At 43.1% G+C, this 14,013-nt stretch overlaps 1 protein-coding gene across 6 annotated transcripts in view; it reads right to left on the reverse strand.

Moving 5' to 3' along the window:
- LOC112255162 (nck-associated protein 5) overlaps positions 1-14,013 on the reverse strand; it is a 175,752-nt gene that overhangs the window by 29,690 nt on the left and 132,049 nt on the right. For all 6 annotated transcript variants that reach the window (XR_006083685.1, XM_042323988.1, XM_042323989.1 and 3 more), the window contains 3 exons: positions 9,163-9,267; positions 7,594-7,782; positions 241-3,830 (listed from right to left, as the gene is read on the reverse strand). Coding sequence is in view for 5 of the 6 variants with exons in the window: in XM_042323988.1 (XP_042179922.1) it covers positions 241-3,830; positions 7,594-7,782; positions 9,163-9,267 (3,884 nt within the window). In the remaining variant the exon portion in view is untranslated. The remainder of the gene's footprint in view (positions 1-240; positions 3,831-7,593; positions 7,783-9,162; positions 9,268-14,013) is intronic.

Below are 14,013 nucleotides of genomic sequence, written 5' to 3' on the forward strand. Positions count from 1 at the left end.
GTTTTTGCCTCTACATGCATGCATAATGTAGCAAGACTTGTATTTTACAGCCGCATGAACACTTGGAGAAATGTTAAAAGGACAATCCGCAATCATTTCAGCATCACAGGAGACAATATCTAATGAGTGGCCTTTTTCCTGATCAATTCACTGTAATTTTTGGGAGGTTTTTACCAAAGTCTAATTAGGCAAACGTACTTGAAATATTATTTTAACGAAAGTTACTACGGTAATACAAACCTGGCAAGAAGCTCTTTCATGAACTGGTCTTTCCCAATGTAGGTTGTAGAACACTGGATCTGATTGGCTATTTGTCCCATATGAATATTGCAATGATCCATGATTGAGCTCAGCTTGTTCTCTGACAGTGTCAGCTCTGGACTCTTTTCGAACTGGCTGTCGTTTTTCTTCTTGTCCTTCTTTTTGTCCAATTTCAACTGTTTGCCTCCCAGCACAGATCCAATCTTCAGCTCTTTTTTCTCAGCTTTCTCTTTTGGGGAGGTGGCGTCTGATTTCTTTCCATTCAAGGCTGGCAGCTTGCTTTTACGCAGGCCAAACCAGTTGGCCAAAGACGGGCCGGTCTTCTGCTTGGTTTCCGATGCTATTACCCTCTCTTGACCCTGACCTTTCTGGATATTCTCCTCAATCCCCATCATGACCTTCTCCTCGATGGTGCAGACTGTGGGGCTCACTGGTTGCTCTCCCTTTTCGACCGCCCCTTGGGAACAGCCTGCCTGGACTTTGACGCTCTTCGCGAGGTCTAGTTTGCCGAGGCTGAGCACTTTCCCAGCCTTTGTTGTAGCCTCCGGGCTATAGACAGGAGAGGCCGGCGACTCAAACTGAGGATGAGATGCGACCTTCTTGGGATTTCGGGAGTTCTTCAAGCCGATCCGGTCGGCGAGGGGCAAGCTACGCACTTCTTTCTGATGTGGAGCCATGACGCTCTCCTCCTTTGCAGTGCTCTGTGTTCCTTCACCAGTGGAGCTCGATATGGAGGCTCTCTCCGGAAGACCCTGGTGGCTGTTAGAGCCTGTCATACCTCCGTAGTGGCTCAGCCTGTGGCTGGGGCAACGGACCGGACTTTCCCCAGATCCGCTACTGGGTTTAATCTGTATGCCCTCAACAAATGAGCTCTGCCTTGTTAACGAGTTCCCCCTCTCTCCAGAGTTGGTGATGATCTGCGTTCGAATCTTCACATGTCCGTCCAACACGCTGATGTTGGGTTTTTCCATGTAGTGCGTGCTGAAACTCTGGCTGCGAGCTTTCGCCCCGTTCATCCCCAGGACAGGCTTTAGGTGAGGTTTGGTCGTGACAGATATGGACCTCTTGAACAGTCTACGGTCACATTCCGACTTGTCACCAACCCCCTGCTCTGCCAACTCAGAGGTGTGTCCCTCCTCTTCCAGAATTATGCACTGGACCTCACCCTTAGTCTCTGTGATGGAAGTCATGGCTAATGAATCAACATACACTGCCTGAAAACTGTCACATGCGAAACCATTTGAAGTCACTGTCTCTTTGGAGAACAAGTTGATGTGTTCCTTCTCTTGCTTTCCTGGTATTGTGGTGGAGCCTTTCTGCAGTGAGGGGGGCGATTTTACAAATGCTTTGAAGCCCATAGGAATGCGTGTCTTTAACGCTTTTTCAGTGAAATTTTGAGGGCTATTTCCAGAGACGGGTAGATTTGCCTCGGGAGGTTGACTCATACTACTGTGAGGTTCTGTTGGACACTGAGGGTGGCCCTGCAGAGTTACAGGAAAACTACTAGAGGTCTTATGCAACATAGGATGCCTATTGTCATTGGTACCTTTCTGACTTGTAAATGTGCTTTGAAGCGAAGAGCCACTTTGAGAGTTGTATAAGGGAGGAGGGACATTCTTTGAGCTTTTAGGTGCATTTTCATGCACATGCCCTGAGGCTGAGGGGAGGTAGAGTTTTGTGGGGACCCATTTCGAAGTGCCTTTAGAGGGGGTCTTATTTGAAGCAGGGTGCTGCTGGATCGATTTGTCCAACAGTTTCTGAGGTGCGATTGCGGTACCATAGCCTGCGTCGAGGTCTATGGTATCTTGGCCCTTGTAGGGTGGTGGTGATGTTAATGAATGTTGCATATTTGGTACAGGCGGGGGGTGGTAACTCGGGGGTGGCCCCCTCACAGTTGTAGGCATGGATGGTTGAGCCCCTGGTTTAAGTGCTTGAGGTGACCCATCATAGTTTGGTCTTATAAGTAAGGAGGTGGTGCGGCCAGGGGGCGGGGGAGGAGACGGGGACCTGAGTTCGGTTTTGCTGCTGGCTTCACAGTGTCTGTCTCTGGTAGGCTGTTCCCTGTAGTCCACGTGTTCCAAATGCCTTCTTGGGAGGTGTGGGGTGCCGGTTGGAACACTAGACGAGGAGCCCTTTGTCCAGTCATTCCTGCCAAGAAGCTTGTTGTTCACTGCCTTGGGGCTTGTAGTGCAGCCTGGAGCTTTGATGAACCTGGACATCTTGACCGGAGGAGAAGAAGGGGACTTTGACTCCTGACCTGTGAATCCGGAGGTTGGTCCACTGTTGCTTGTTTCTGTGGTGGAGCCCTTGGAAACCTTCAGTGGAGATCCTTTCCCCCGGCTGCTGGGGATCTTTGAACTGATGGCCTTGGGGCTGGTGGAAGCATTGTTCATGGGAGGGACAGAGTGGCCTTTGTTGGATCGATTGGAAGGCGGCTTTATCAATTTCCTCAGTGGCGTTACGTACGTTTGCAGCCTCTCTGGGCTTCCCTCCCTGCTATTGCAGCCTTTGCTGCCTACCTTATGATGAATGGGCCTATCATGAGGCGACAGTGCTGCATACTCAGCAACCCCATTCTCCTTCCTCCCAGGAATCTCTTTCCGAGCCCCAGCACCAACAGAGGACTGCTGAGCACTGAGTTCAATGGGCTGTCCGTCAGCATCGAATATGGCCATGATACTCTCCTCAGACTGCGTTTTAGCCCCCTTGTTTTCCTTGATTGGGCTGAAGGGCCTGGGCCTTCCATCAGCAGACTGAGTTCGGCCAGGTTCCCTCCTCAACCACTGTACGGGAAGCAGCTTGTCAGCATCTCTTGAGAGCCTCTTGATGTCCTTCTGCAGTTGCTCAGCTGTCCGGCTAACAGGCAGCCGGTGGTCACTGACCTCAGAGTGCAGATCCTCAGGGTCGGTGTCTGAGAGGTGGAGGGGGAATTCAGCCTCTGTGGGGCTGATGTCAAAGTGCAACAGGGAGGGGTTTAGAACAGCCGAGGTCCGCCCCCCGGAGAGGAAACTGTTGATGAAGCTTTTGAGTTTTTCTGGCCGCTCCTTGGAATTATAGCCGGGTGGGTGCTTCGTACCCATGCTGCAGTTACTATCCCCTACTATGCCACTGTCCTTCAACCCGTCCCAGCTACACACACTGTCCGAGACGCTGTGCGACAGCTTCCTGAAGTACATCCAGCCTCCGTCCTTACTGGGGACGCGGTCTCGTCTGCAGTACGCCGAATGTAGCGACTCGTCGTCCGCATCATCAGAGTCGTACACAAAGCTTTTGCCCCCCACCCCTGGGACAGTGGTCCTTCCCACATAAGTGGCCTTGGAGATTCCCTTGCTCCCACTCTTAATCCCCAGAGAGTAGATACCCTCATTAGAGTTCATGCAGTCCTTGTCGCCTGACTTGGAGACCCAGGAGGATGAGGAGCTTTTTGGTTTTCTCCTCTGGAGCTTCCGCAGGCCTTCTAGGATGTGGCTCTCTTTCCTCCTCGTGGGGAGCTGCTCCTCCAGGGGGGCGCAGATGTTCCCGGGGGCCGAGGAACCCAGGCTCAGCCTCTTCTCCCACGTCAGAGAGGACTGCAGGAGGAATACAGAAAGACAGAAGTTATTACAGAACTCAGAGAGGTCAGTGGGAGATTGAGAGACAGACACACAGATACGTCATTCGAGAATTCAGCTAAATTGAGCTGTGTAACAGCAATCCGAGCATGAATATAAGGGTGTTCAAGCACCTTTAGTTCTTCTCAGAGGATTTGTGACCATGGCCCACTCTCATTCTCTACAACAGAGTTGGTTGTTGAGTCATATGATTACTTTGTTAAGCTGTTATTCAGTCTGCAATTTGTTTTACTCCCTTTCAAATGGTCTAATGGAGAAACTAAGCACTTTGGGTTATAGCTCAAGCTAAATATTTAATGCTTTGATAAAAAACACTAAAACTATGAAATAACACATATCCTGTAGTAAACAAAAAAGTGTTAACCAAAATATATTTTATATTTGAGAGTCTTCAAAGCATCCACCCTTTTCCACGATGACAGCTTTGCACACTCTTGGCATTCTCTCAACCAATTTCATGAGGTAGTCACCTGGAATGCATTTCAATTTACAGGTGTGTCTTCTTAAAAGTTAATTTGTGGAATTTCTATCTGTCACGGATTCCTCCGGAACTGTCATTATGCACACCTGGCCCCTATTCCCAGTGTTTAGTAATTGTATAAGTGTGCCCTTGGTTTACCAGTGTCCTGTCGATTATTGTTACAATGTACGTTGGTGAGTGTGAGTACCTGTGCTGTGTGTTTTGGCTTTCGTGCCATTGTGGATTGCGCAGATGATTACGGGTCTCGTCCCATATGTTAATCATTGCGCGCGTGTGTTATTTATTTGAGGTACTCCTTGCTCTTTTGTTTGGGTTTCAACCCTGTGTTTTTGTTACGTGTTTGTTTGGTCTTCGTCCCAGTGCCTTTACACGGCACGCTGTAGTGTGTGTGGAATAAAAAAAGTCAGTATGGAACATTTTAAGAACTTTGAAAGTTTCTTCAAGTGCAGTCGCAAAAGCCACCAAGCGCTATGATGAAACTGGCTCTCATGAGGACCGCCACAGGAATGGAAGACACAAAGTTACCTCTGCTGCAGAGGATAAGTTCATTAGAGTTACCAGCCTCGGAAATGCTTCACAAATAAATGCTTCGCAGAGTTCAAGTAACAGACACATCTCAACATCGACTGTTCAGAGGAGAATGTATGAATCAGGCCTTCATGTTCGAATTGCTGCAAAGAAAACACTGCTAAAGGACACCAATAAGAAGAGAAGACTTGCTTGGGCCAAGAAACACGAGCAATGGACATAAGACCAGTGGAAATCTGTCCTTTGGTCTGGAGTCCAAATTGGAGATTTTAGGTTCCAACCGCCGTGTCTTTGTGAGACGCTGTGTGGATGAAGGGATGATCTCCGCATTTGTATTTCCCACCATAAAGTAAGGATGAGGAGGTGTTATAGTGTGGGGGTGTTTTGCTGGTGACACTGTCAGTGATTTATTTAGAATTCAAAGCACATGTAACAAGCATGGCTACCACAGCATTCTGCAGCGATACACCATCCCATCTGGTTTGGGCTAAGTGGGACTGTCATTTTGTTTTTCAACAGGACAATGACCCAACAGACCTCCAGGCTGTGTAAGGGTTATTTTACCAAAAAGTAGAGTAATGTAGTGCTGCATCAGATGACCTAGCCTCCACAATCCCCTGACCTCAACTCAACCAAATTGAGATGGATTGGGATGAGTCGGACTGCAGTTTGAAGGAAAAGCAGCCAATAAGTGCTCAGCATATGTGGGAACTCCTTCAAGACTATTGAAATTACATTCCAGGTGAAGCTGGTTGAGAGAATGCCAAGAGTGTGCAAAGCTATTAAAGCATTAGACCTCCAAACTGGTTCTCTAGTAAATTGGTAGGAATGTCTCATCCTATGTTCAAGAATGGCCTTTTCCCCTTTATTCAGATTACACCTGCTCACTTTCGGTTGTTTGAAAAGGAAATAATCTCCAAAATATCGTTATTTTTTTAAACAAGCCTTAGAAAGTTTGTTGCAATTTCAGTTTAATCCACATGAAAAGACAGATATTGTGGTTAAACTCAAACATACTAATTGATTAAAAAAAACATATTTTTCGACGAGATATATAAATTCAAAGAAAGGTATACTTTTTGTGAATATCATAAATAGGACTGGTGGAGTTATGTCACACATGCAGCCAACACAGACATATGGAAATGTCTGCTCTACCCAAAATTACAACCAACTAATTGCAGCATTACCACAAAAATGGAAGAGGCCAGCAGAAGGTGAAAAAAGTAAGGAAAGTATGTCGGCCCTGTATTAAAGATCATAAATGGTTAAATAAAAACATATACCAATTTAATTTAAGGACCAAAAAACGGACAGCTGTGCCATATAAATTGAAAAATAGTTGGGAAGAGAATTTCGATGTACCCATTCCATGGCACACGGTTTATGAATTGATAAGCAAAACAACGCCGGATTCAAAACGTTCAATTTTTCAATTTAAATTACAATACAAAATTCTTGCAACCAATAGAATGTTATATATATGGGTGATACAATCTTCCCAGCTCTGCAGATCTTGCTGTGAGGAGGCAGTCATTAGATCATTTATTTTGGTATTATCCATGTGTAGCTCGTTTTTGGTCACAGGTTCAGGAATGGCTGAAGAATTTCAACATTTGCCTAGAACTAACGCTGCAGATAGAAATACTGGGTGATTTGAAAAGCCATAGTCAATCAATCAATCATATAATAATTATCTTTGCAAAAATGTTTATTTTTACTTTACAATCTGTAGAAGCTATGAGAATAGGAAGGTACTTTTGTCAAGCATCACAGCACAGTTGAAAAATGTATGGCAAATAGAAATCCAAAATGGATGATGTTGAGAGATAGATGGGAGGGGTTGAATGGAGCTGAAGGGTGGGACTAATAACAAGATAACCAATGTAAAACATACAGGGTCTATAAAATGTATATAGGTTCAGAAATGTTGTGAAATAGCACTGTTAAATCAAACTGGATGGACATCAGAAATAGAGGAAGGACTAAAAACAAACAAAATATAACCATTGTAAAATAGATAGTGTCTGTAAAATGTGTATAAGATGTATATACTGAAGGTAGAAGCCTAAGTCATATTGTTTATTAGTTTACTCCAATTGGGGGAAGGGTGGTAGGGTTTGAGGGGAATAATAAAGGTATATTAAAAAAAACATATGTATGTCTATATAGGTATGTATATGGATATTACAAAAAAATATATATGGGGGATTGGAAGTGATGCAGACAATGACATTGATGGAAGCAACAATCTTTCCGCAATATTAAGCTGATCCACCCCTCATATTACAAAAAAAATTTAAAAAAATAAAAAAATAAACCATTTTAAAAATATTTTAAAAAGTGTGCAAAGCTGTCATCAAGGCAAAGGGTGGCTACTTTCTAGAATCTAAAATCAAAAATATATTTAGATTTGTTTATTAACACTTTTTTGGATACTACATGATTCCATGTGTTATTTCATAGTTTTGATGTCTTCACTATGTAGAAAATAGTACAAAGAAAGAAAAGCCTTGTATGAGTAGGTGATCTAAAACTTTTGACCGGTAGTGTTCAGCTATGTGTTACTTTGATTCTTTTTTTTAAAGCTGTTTGAAACACCACATTGATAATGTTCATAAATGAGAGAGACAGAGACAAAGAAAAATTTAGAGAGACCGAGACAAACACACAGAGAGACAGAGTGAGGAGAGGTTGGTCTGGTCATCGTACCATTTTCCCACAGGAGCGTCCGTCGTTCCAGGTATAAGAGCCACTGGAGTATTCACTGCAGGCGCTAGACAGGGACAGCTCACTGCTGCTACAGCTGCTGCGTGGGTAGACTGGCGCTTGCACCGTCAGACTCAGCTGGCTCAGACACTTGGCCACAGGAAGTCCCGCCTTTCCGTTCAGTTGGACATCCTGCAGGACGGATTCCAAAGACACCATTAGTCATGTTTTAGTGCCACATACATTCATGAGTTGGGATAATGGGGATTAAGGCAATTATGATAGATGCAGGAAAACGCTACAAAAACACTGATTAACAAGCCTTATTTCAGCTTTTCAGTCTAGAAATGATAGAGTTGGGTCTGGACCCATGCAGCATGTTATATTGTATTTTAACTGAAAGGCTTTCCCCATCACCCTCCAGTGTTTGTGTCTTGAGTGGCTTCAAATCTAGTCTGGGACACAGACACATGGCTGATGCCAGGGGTGGAGCATGGTTTGGGTTATGAGCTAGGGGTGACAGCTGATGGGCTCCAGTGAAAGCTAATTACCCAGGGAGATAAGGGAACAGCTGGAGGACAGGTGGCAGGGGTGAACGGGGGTGAGTGGGTTGGCGAGTGTCACAGAGAGCTTCACAGGGTCATATGAGATGGTAATTATGTCAAAAGGTAAGAATATGGCTGGGAATCTATGACTATGCAATATTGAATCACTGGTGCATTTTACAAGGCTATCCAAACACACATCGCTTTTTTTCTTTGTACATTAATGCAAAAAAAAAAGTATATTTTGCATACCTGTTGACTGTTTTAAGTTAGACTACCAGTGGCTGATATTTTATGTGTGAGCCTTTCTGGGTTTTTTTCTTGTAAAGTGTTACGATAGCTACTGCTTCAAACTCTATAATTAGCCAGTGAGATGCAAATGATCCATCATACTTTCAGAAGCAATCTCCCCAACAGATGTTTTCTGCATCAGTCCTATTCCACAATTCTGTCCAAACAAATGTCGATTCAGAATTCTAATCAACTGTTCAGTCGGAGAGATAATAGGAAGCAAACTAATTGGCCCAGGAAATCTGTATATCACATTTTCGCGGCTTCTTTCCCCAAACTCATTATCTTGTCGCAAACACAAAAATACATTATCAGATTTCAACATTATTACACTATCAATTTTTCACTTAATTTTTTGCCACATTGGTTTATCAGGTTGGGTCCTAACAGAGTAAAAGGACACAAGACCAGAGTGAATTCATTTTAAGACCTTAATACATAATGTATAACATGACTAATCTACTACACTATCCCGCAGACTCATTTTTACTGAAGACGAGCCTCAATCGATGGTCGTCTGGTAATATGACAAGGATTTATACCTTTGCGAATGTGATACTGCCAACTCGGCTTGCAGAGAACAGCGGATCAAACCCCCATAATAGTTAGATCTGGTATTTTAATCCTCCCTAATGATTTCTCTGGGCTGTACGTCAGTTCTGATGCCTGGACAATACATATGGGTGAGGCTCGCGGGAAAAGAACATGCCATTGGTTTGTTTTCCATCAATCGTACATGAGGTGGAGAGTCAGTGTTCCTGGATAGCAGGAAGCTTTTGCTCCTCTCCGGCTCCAGGAGGAGATCAGAGGCAGACAAATCCATGATCCGAGAGTGGAGTTTCTGAAAGGACAAGAAAGCACAAGGTCTTACTGAATGTCTCTACTACATACAGAAATATATCAACTACATAGAGAAGGCATTTAACACATTCAACTGAACAGAATAATGTGACAATCAAATAACTATATTATATTGCATGCTATTTTGCATTTCTCATTGGTGTTCTGTATCAATCAAATCTTTCCAGTAGTAGATTAATGAATATACAATAGAAAGTCTACCAACAAATATGAATAATTTTCATTCAAATCTCACAACGAAAACCCCCCAAAAAAATCACATTTGAGCAGGTCTCAAAAAGGTTCAGCCGCACTTTCCCAGGACTTGAAAGTAAACCTCTTTCTCCCCCCACTGAGATCTATGCAGGGCACTCTTCAATTGTATTGGAATAAATGCCATTAATGTCATCTGTTAAGAATAATTCATGTGAATGGGAAATAATTGCATTGGGGAGCGAGGGATTCCTTTGATTTTTGTATTCATATTCAAACTCTATTTTGTGATCCATTATTTTCTTTGGTTTCCGTTCACAGGGGAAGGATACAAAACCAACTACATTTTCACATATTAATCCTCCAACCTAATTACTGCCAGGTTCCCTGTGCTCGGATCTACTTAAACGGCAAACGTGCTGCAACAAAAACACTCCATTTATGCCACATTCCCCTCGAAAGGCAACTTTAATACTCGTCGAGGGAGGATATTTTCTGCTGCGCTCATATCTATTTTAATTTCTCCATCTCGATAATGAAATACAATTGCCAGATTCATGTACACTGCACTAACTTTCCTTCCCGTGCTGTGTACGCCCCACTCTAGATGAACATGACCGCCAGAAGAATCTCACACTGCCGGTGTTGCAGCGATGAGATTCACCTCGAGGAACTTTTAGTGTACAGTATATTAGCTTAAATCCATCTATAGTCTTTAACATAAATAAAGTATATCTGAATAAAAAAGACAGGGAGAGAGTATACAATATGACAGGCCTAACCTAATATGTGTTTACTCCATTTCTTAGTACAACCATAGAAATGCAATTTCTACCTCACAACATCTCTGCTCTACATTTCAGACTACCCAGAAGGCTCCTTGAGTATAAAGCTACTCCTCTACTAAATCACAGAGGACACATGTTTATTAAACAATAGTTTCACACCTCGTAAACTCCCTGCGACACAGCTGTGTCATTCAGGAAGCCCTGATCTCAAACTCCTTGCCCAAGCCCAAACCATAGTATCACAATATCCATTGTTTCATACAAACATCCATGTTACCACCTGTTTAAGTGTGAGGTTCCGATGCGAGATTTCGACATTCTAGAGTTTGTATGTGCTGTCTACCGTTACACTGAGTATCAGGGACAGAGCTACAGTAAGGAGGTGACCTTCCGAAAATAGCCTTTGGAATGAAGACACCGGCTCACTACTGATCCAACAAAGAAACAGAGAGACAGACAATAAGTCGAAAAGCTTGCAATAAAATCAGTCTCAGTGCTAGTGATCAACACACTGGCCGAGCCCTGGGGTCCCGGAGGCTTTGAGCTAACAAGCCTTCCTGCAAACGCAGTGTGAAAGCCATAGAGATAGATACACTATTGCATTGTATTTATATCTATGGTGGAAACCATATTCCTGGAAGCCATATTCATTTTACTTGGGGTGACAGCCCCTTGTAACCAGTTTTCTTTTTAATCTCCAAGAAAAAATGTCTTCATGATGAGAGGGATAACAATCCTAGTCCTTTGTTTCATAAACCCAGCCCTGGGCATTGACAATGGCCACTTGAGCATTGTGTTCAAAACATCCATGGACTACTGTCAGAGGATCAATAGTCACAATCTCACTGAAAGCAACTAACCAAAACCACCAGAAAGATATACTGCCCTACCAAGCAAAAAGGCAGTAACTGCTCATAGCGTGGAACTGAGAAAAATTGCTTTTATCTACCTTGGTTTCACAGTAACTTTATACAGTTACTGCTAACATCACCCCCATTTTCTCCAAAACCCAACAGAGGCAGAATACTTGTCCACATGTATTTAATGTAGCAAAAATGCCATTAACTCATTTTCGACCAAATGAGCTGTTACTGCCTTTTTGCTTGGTAGGGCAGTATAGACCAGGTATCTACAGGTCTACTTCCTTATAAGGCTCAATCTGTTATATAACATTTGTGATGGCTGCTGCACTAGTGTAATACACGTCATGCAATGTGAAGTGAGGCTTCAGTAGTAGAACGCCAGCTAATACATGTATCTTCAACATATGCTGTCCCTTAGGCTAAAGAAACACTTCCAAGGACATACGAGCACATTCGTTTTGGTTGACATGACATCGAGTCTCAACGCATCGCATTCGTATCGATCAAGTTGGAAAAGCTGCAAAGGCTTGCTTGTGTGTGAGCCACCCTCTGCGAAACACAGAGAATGGATAGAAATAGTTCCAAGTTAATTGTAGATGCATTTATCTGTGCAAATTAGAGCAAATTGGAACTAGTTTAAAGGGAACATGGATGTAAACTGGAGATCTGAATTAAATCACATTTAGATGATCCCTTTATCTCCCGAGAGTGCCAAATTAATCCTCCCTCTTGTTTTTCTTTCCGTAATCTCAGCCCCATTTAGACTGAGTTTAAGGGGACTCTATCCTGCAGACCATCTAAACGATGAAGGGCTATAATGGCAACATTCCAATGGATTAAATCATATTGATTTCCAATGGGTTTTTGTAAAAGTAATTGGTTTGTATTTTCATGTGCATGTGTTTGTGTGGGTTGGTTCTTCTAACCTTGCGGGGATCTAAAATCCCATTAAGTTCCCACAAGGATAGTAAAAGGAGGAAAGTTCTCCCTCGTGGGTACATTACCCACGTCCCAATGAGGACAAAGGTTATTTTAAGCTTAGGTTTAGAGTCAGGGTTACAATTAGGGTAAGGGTTAAGGGTTAAATAGGATTCTGAATGGAAATACATTTTATGTCCCCATGAAGTTTGAAGAATAAAAACTGTGTTTGTGTGTGAAATTTCAATTGAGTTGAAATTTGCTCGATCCATCGTGCAGTGCTGTATATCTGCAGCAACTGGAGAAAACATTGTTTAAATTGTTTAAATTAACATACTCAATTTTGACAGTATAAATTTTATTCTCATAAATGGTGACCATGTAATGCTCTCGTTACATCTCGTCTTGTTCTCTAGTACTGTACAGCATATTGTGTGCTAGCAGGGACCTGGAAGGACATGGCATCAATACTCTTTCACAGCAGATAGGCTAGTTTGACTATTTTCTGGAAATGATGAACCTTGAGGCCATCTCGGTGGAATGCTCCATAATTTTATAACTTGGCCCAAGTCAATTTGGTCCAGGGTGGTTGTGATCGATGGGGATGTGGAAAAGGATTTGACGCAATGTGCTCTCTTGTTCTCCGTTGTGAGTTAACTTTTGAAATATAGAAATAATGATAGAAGCTGTTTCAACTGGATTCAATGGGAATGAAGTACAGCACATAAACGGCATGTTGAGCCTCTAATCAATTTGATTTAATCATTATTTTACACAGTTCATGCACATTTGATGCTGAATAGTTTTAAATTAGTTTGTTAGGCATAATCAAATGTTTATATTAAATATATTATTGTTTATTGCTGACACATTTAGGCAAAGACTTAATACTGAGAATTAAAGGTAAGTGACAGTAATTAAAATGAAAAAAAGGTTTTAAAACACGTTCTGCTTATTTGTAGTTGAATTTGAATATCATATTCATGTCATGTACATAACTGTGAATTAACGAAGGCAAAATATACCTACTGCAGCTTGTACTAAACCAAGTATTTTCTTTAATACCGCTTAACTTGCCATTATGACCTAAAGTTGACATGTGGATGAGAATTCTTCCCCTGTAGCTGACTCAGTCCAGGTTGTCCTTTACAGTGGACTTAACATGCCAGATGGCGTCTCTCTCACCATAAAGCCGGTAATAGAAATGTAGTCCTCTCTGAAGCCCTATCGCTCCTCTCCAGGGTATAGGCTGTCCACACAGGGGGATGGGAGTGGCTGAGTGTCAGGAGAAGAGAAGGGGGGCTGATGTTATCGTAGGGGTGCAGGATTACACCTCCTCAGCACAGTCATCAATGATTCAGTCAATAGTGTCACAAGGTCTCCGATGGGGAAGGGTGGGGAGAGGGGGGGGCGACATGGGGGCGGACAGCTCCCCCATCTCTGTGTCTCTTAGGGCTAACCTCACTGTACCTGACCGGGTGGAAGTGTGATCTAGCCAAGGACGGAGGCGCACTGAGGGAGCTCACCTTCTCTGTTACAACCTATTTCCTTAACTACGTTTAATTCTGCACTCACGGCTTGGTCTTCCCTTAGTCAGAGGATACAGGTAACGTATAGCAGGGAATTGGCTAAGCTAAGACAGAACATGGCTCTCGTACTCCACTGAGACATGAACCAGAATAGGAATACTGTGCAGGCAGTCCAGTTAACAAAACTCCAGCAAAGACAACACTTTGAGGGGAACCATAGTGCAAAAGCCCATCAAAATTCAGAAGGCAAAAATGACTGAATGGTACTGTGTAGCTACTAGGTCCTGTCGGAGGTGCCTGGGAAGTTTCCACGGCAACCAGGACTTACTTTTACGGATAATTGACAACTCAATTACCACTCGCCTGTCACTTTTGATAAGGCTGTATAAGTGGAAGGAGGGAATTATTATTCGCTACTTACACACCTTACTAAGCA

This window comes from Oncorhynchus tshawytscha, linkage group LG07 (assembly GCF_018296145.1).
Source record: "Oncorhynchus tshawytscha isolate Ot180627B linkage group LG07, Otsh_v2.0, whole genome shotgun sequence".
Lineage (NCBI taxonomy): Eukaryota > Metazoa > Chordata > Actinopteri > Salmoniformes > Salmonidae > Oncorhynchus > Oncorhynchus tshawytscha.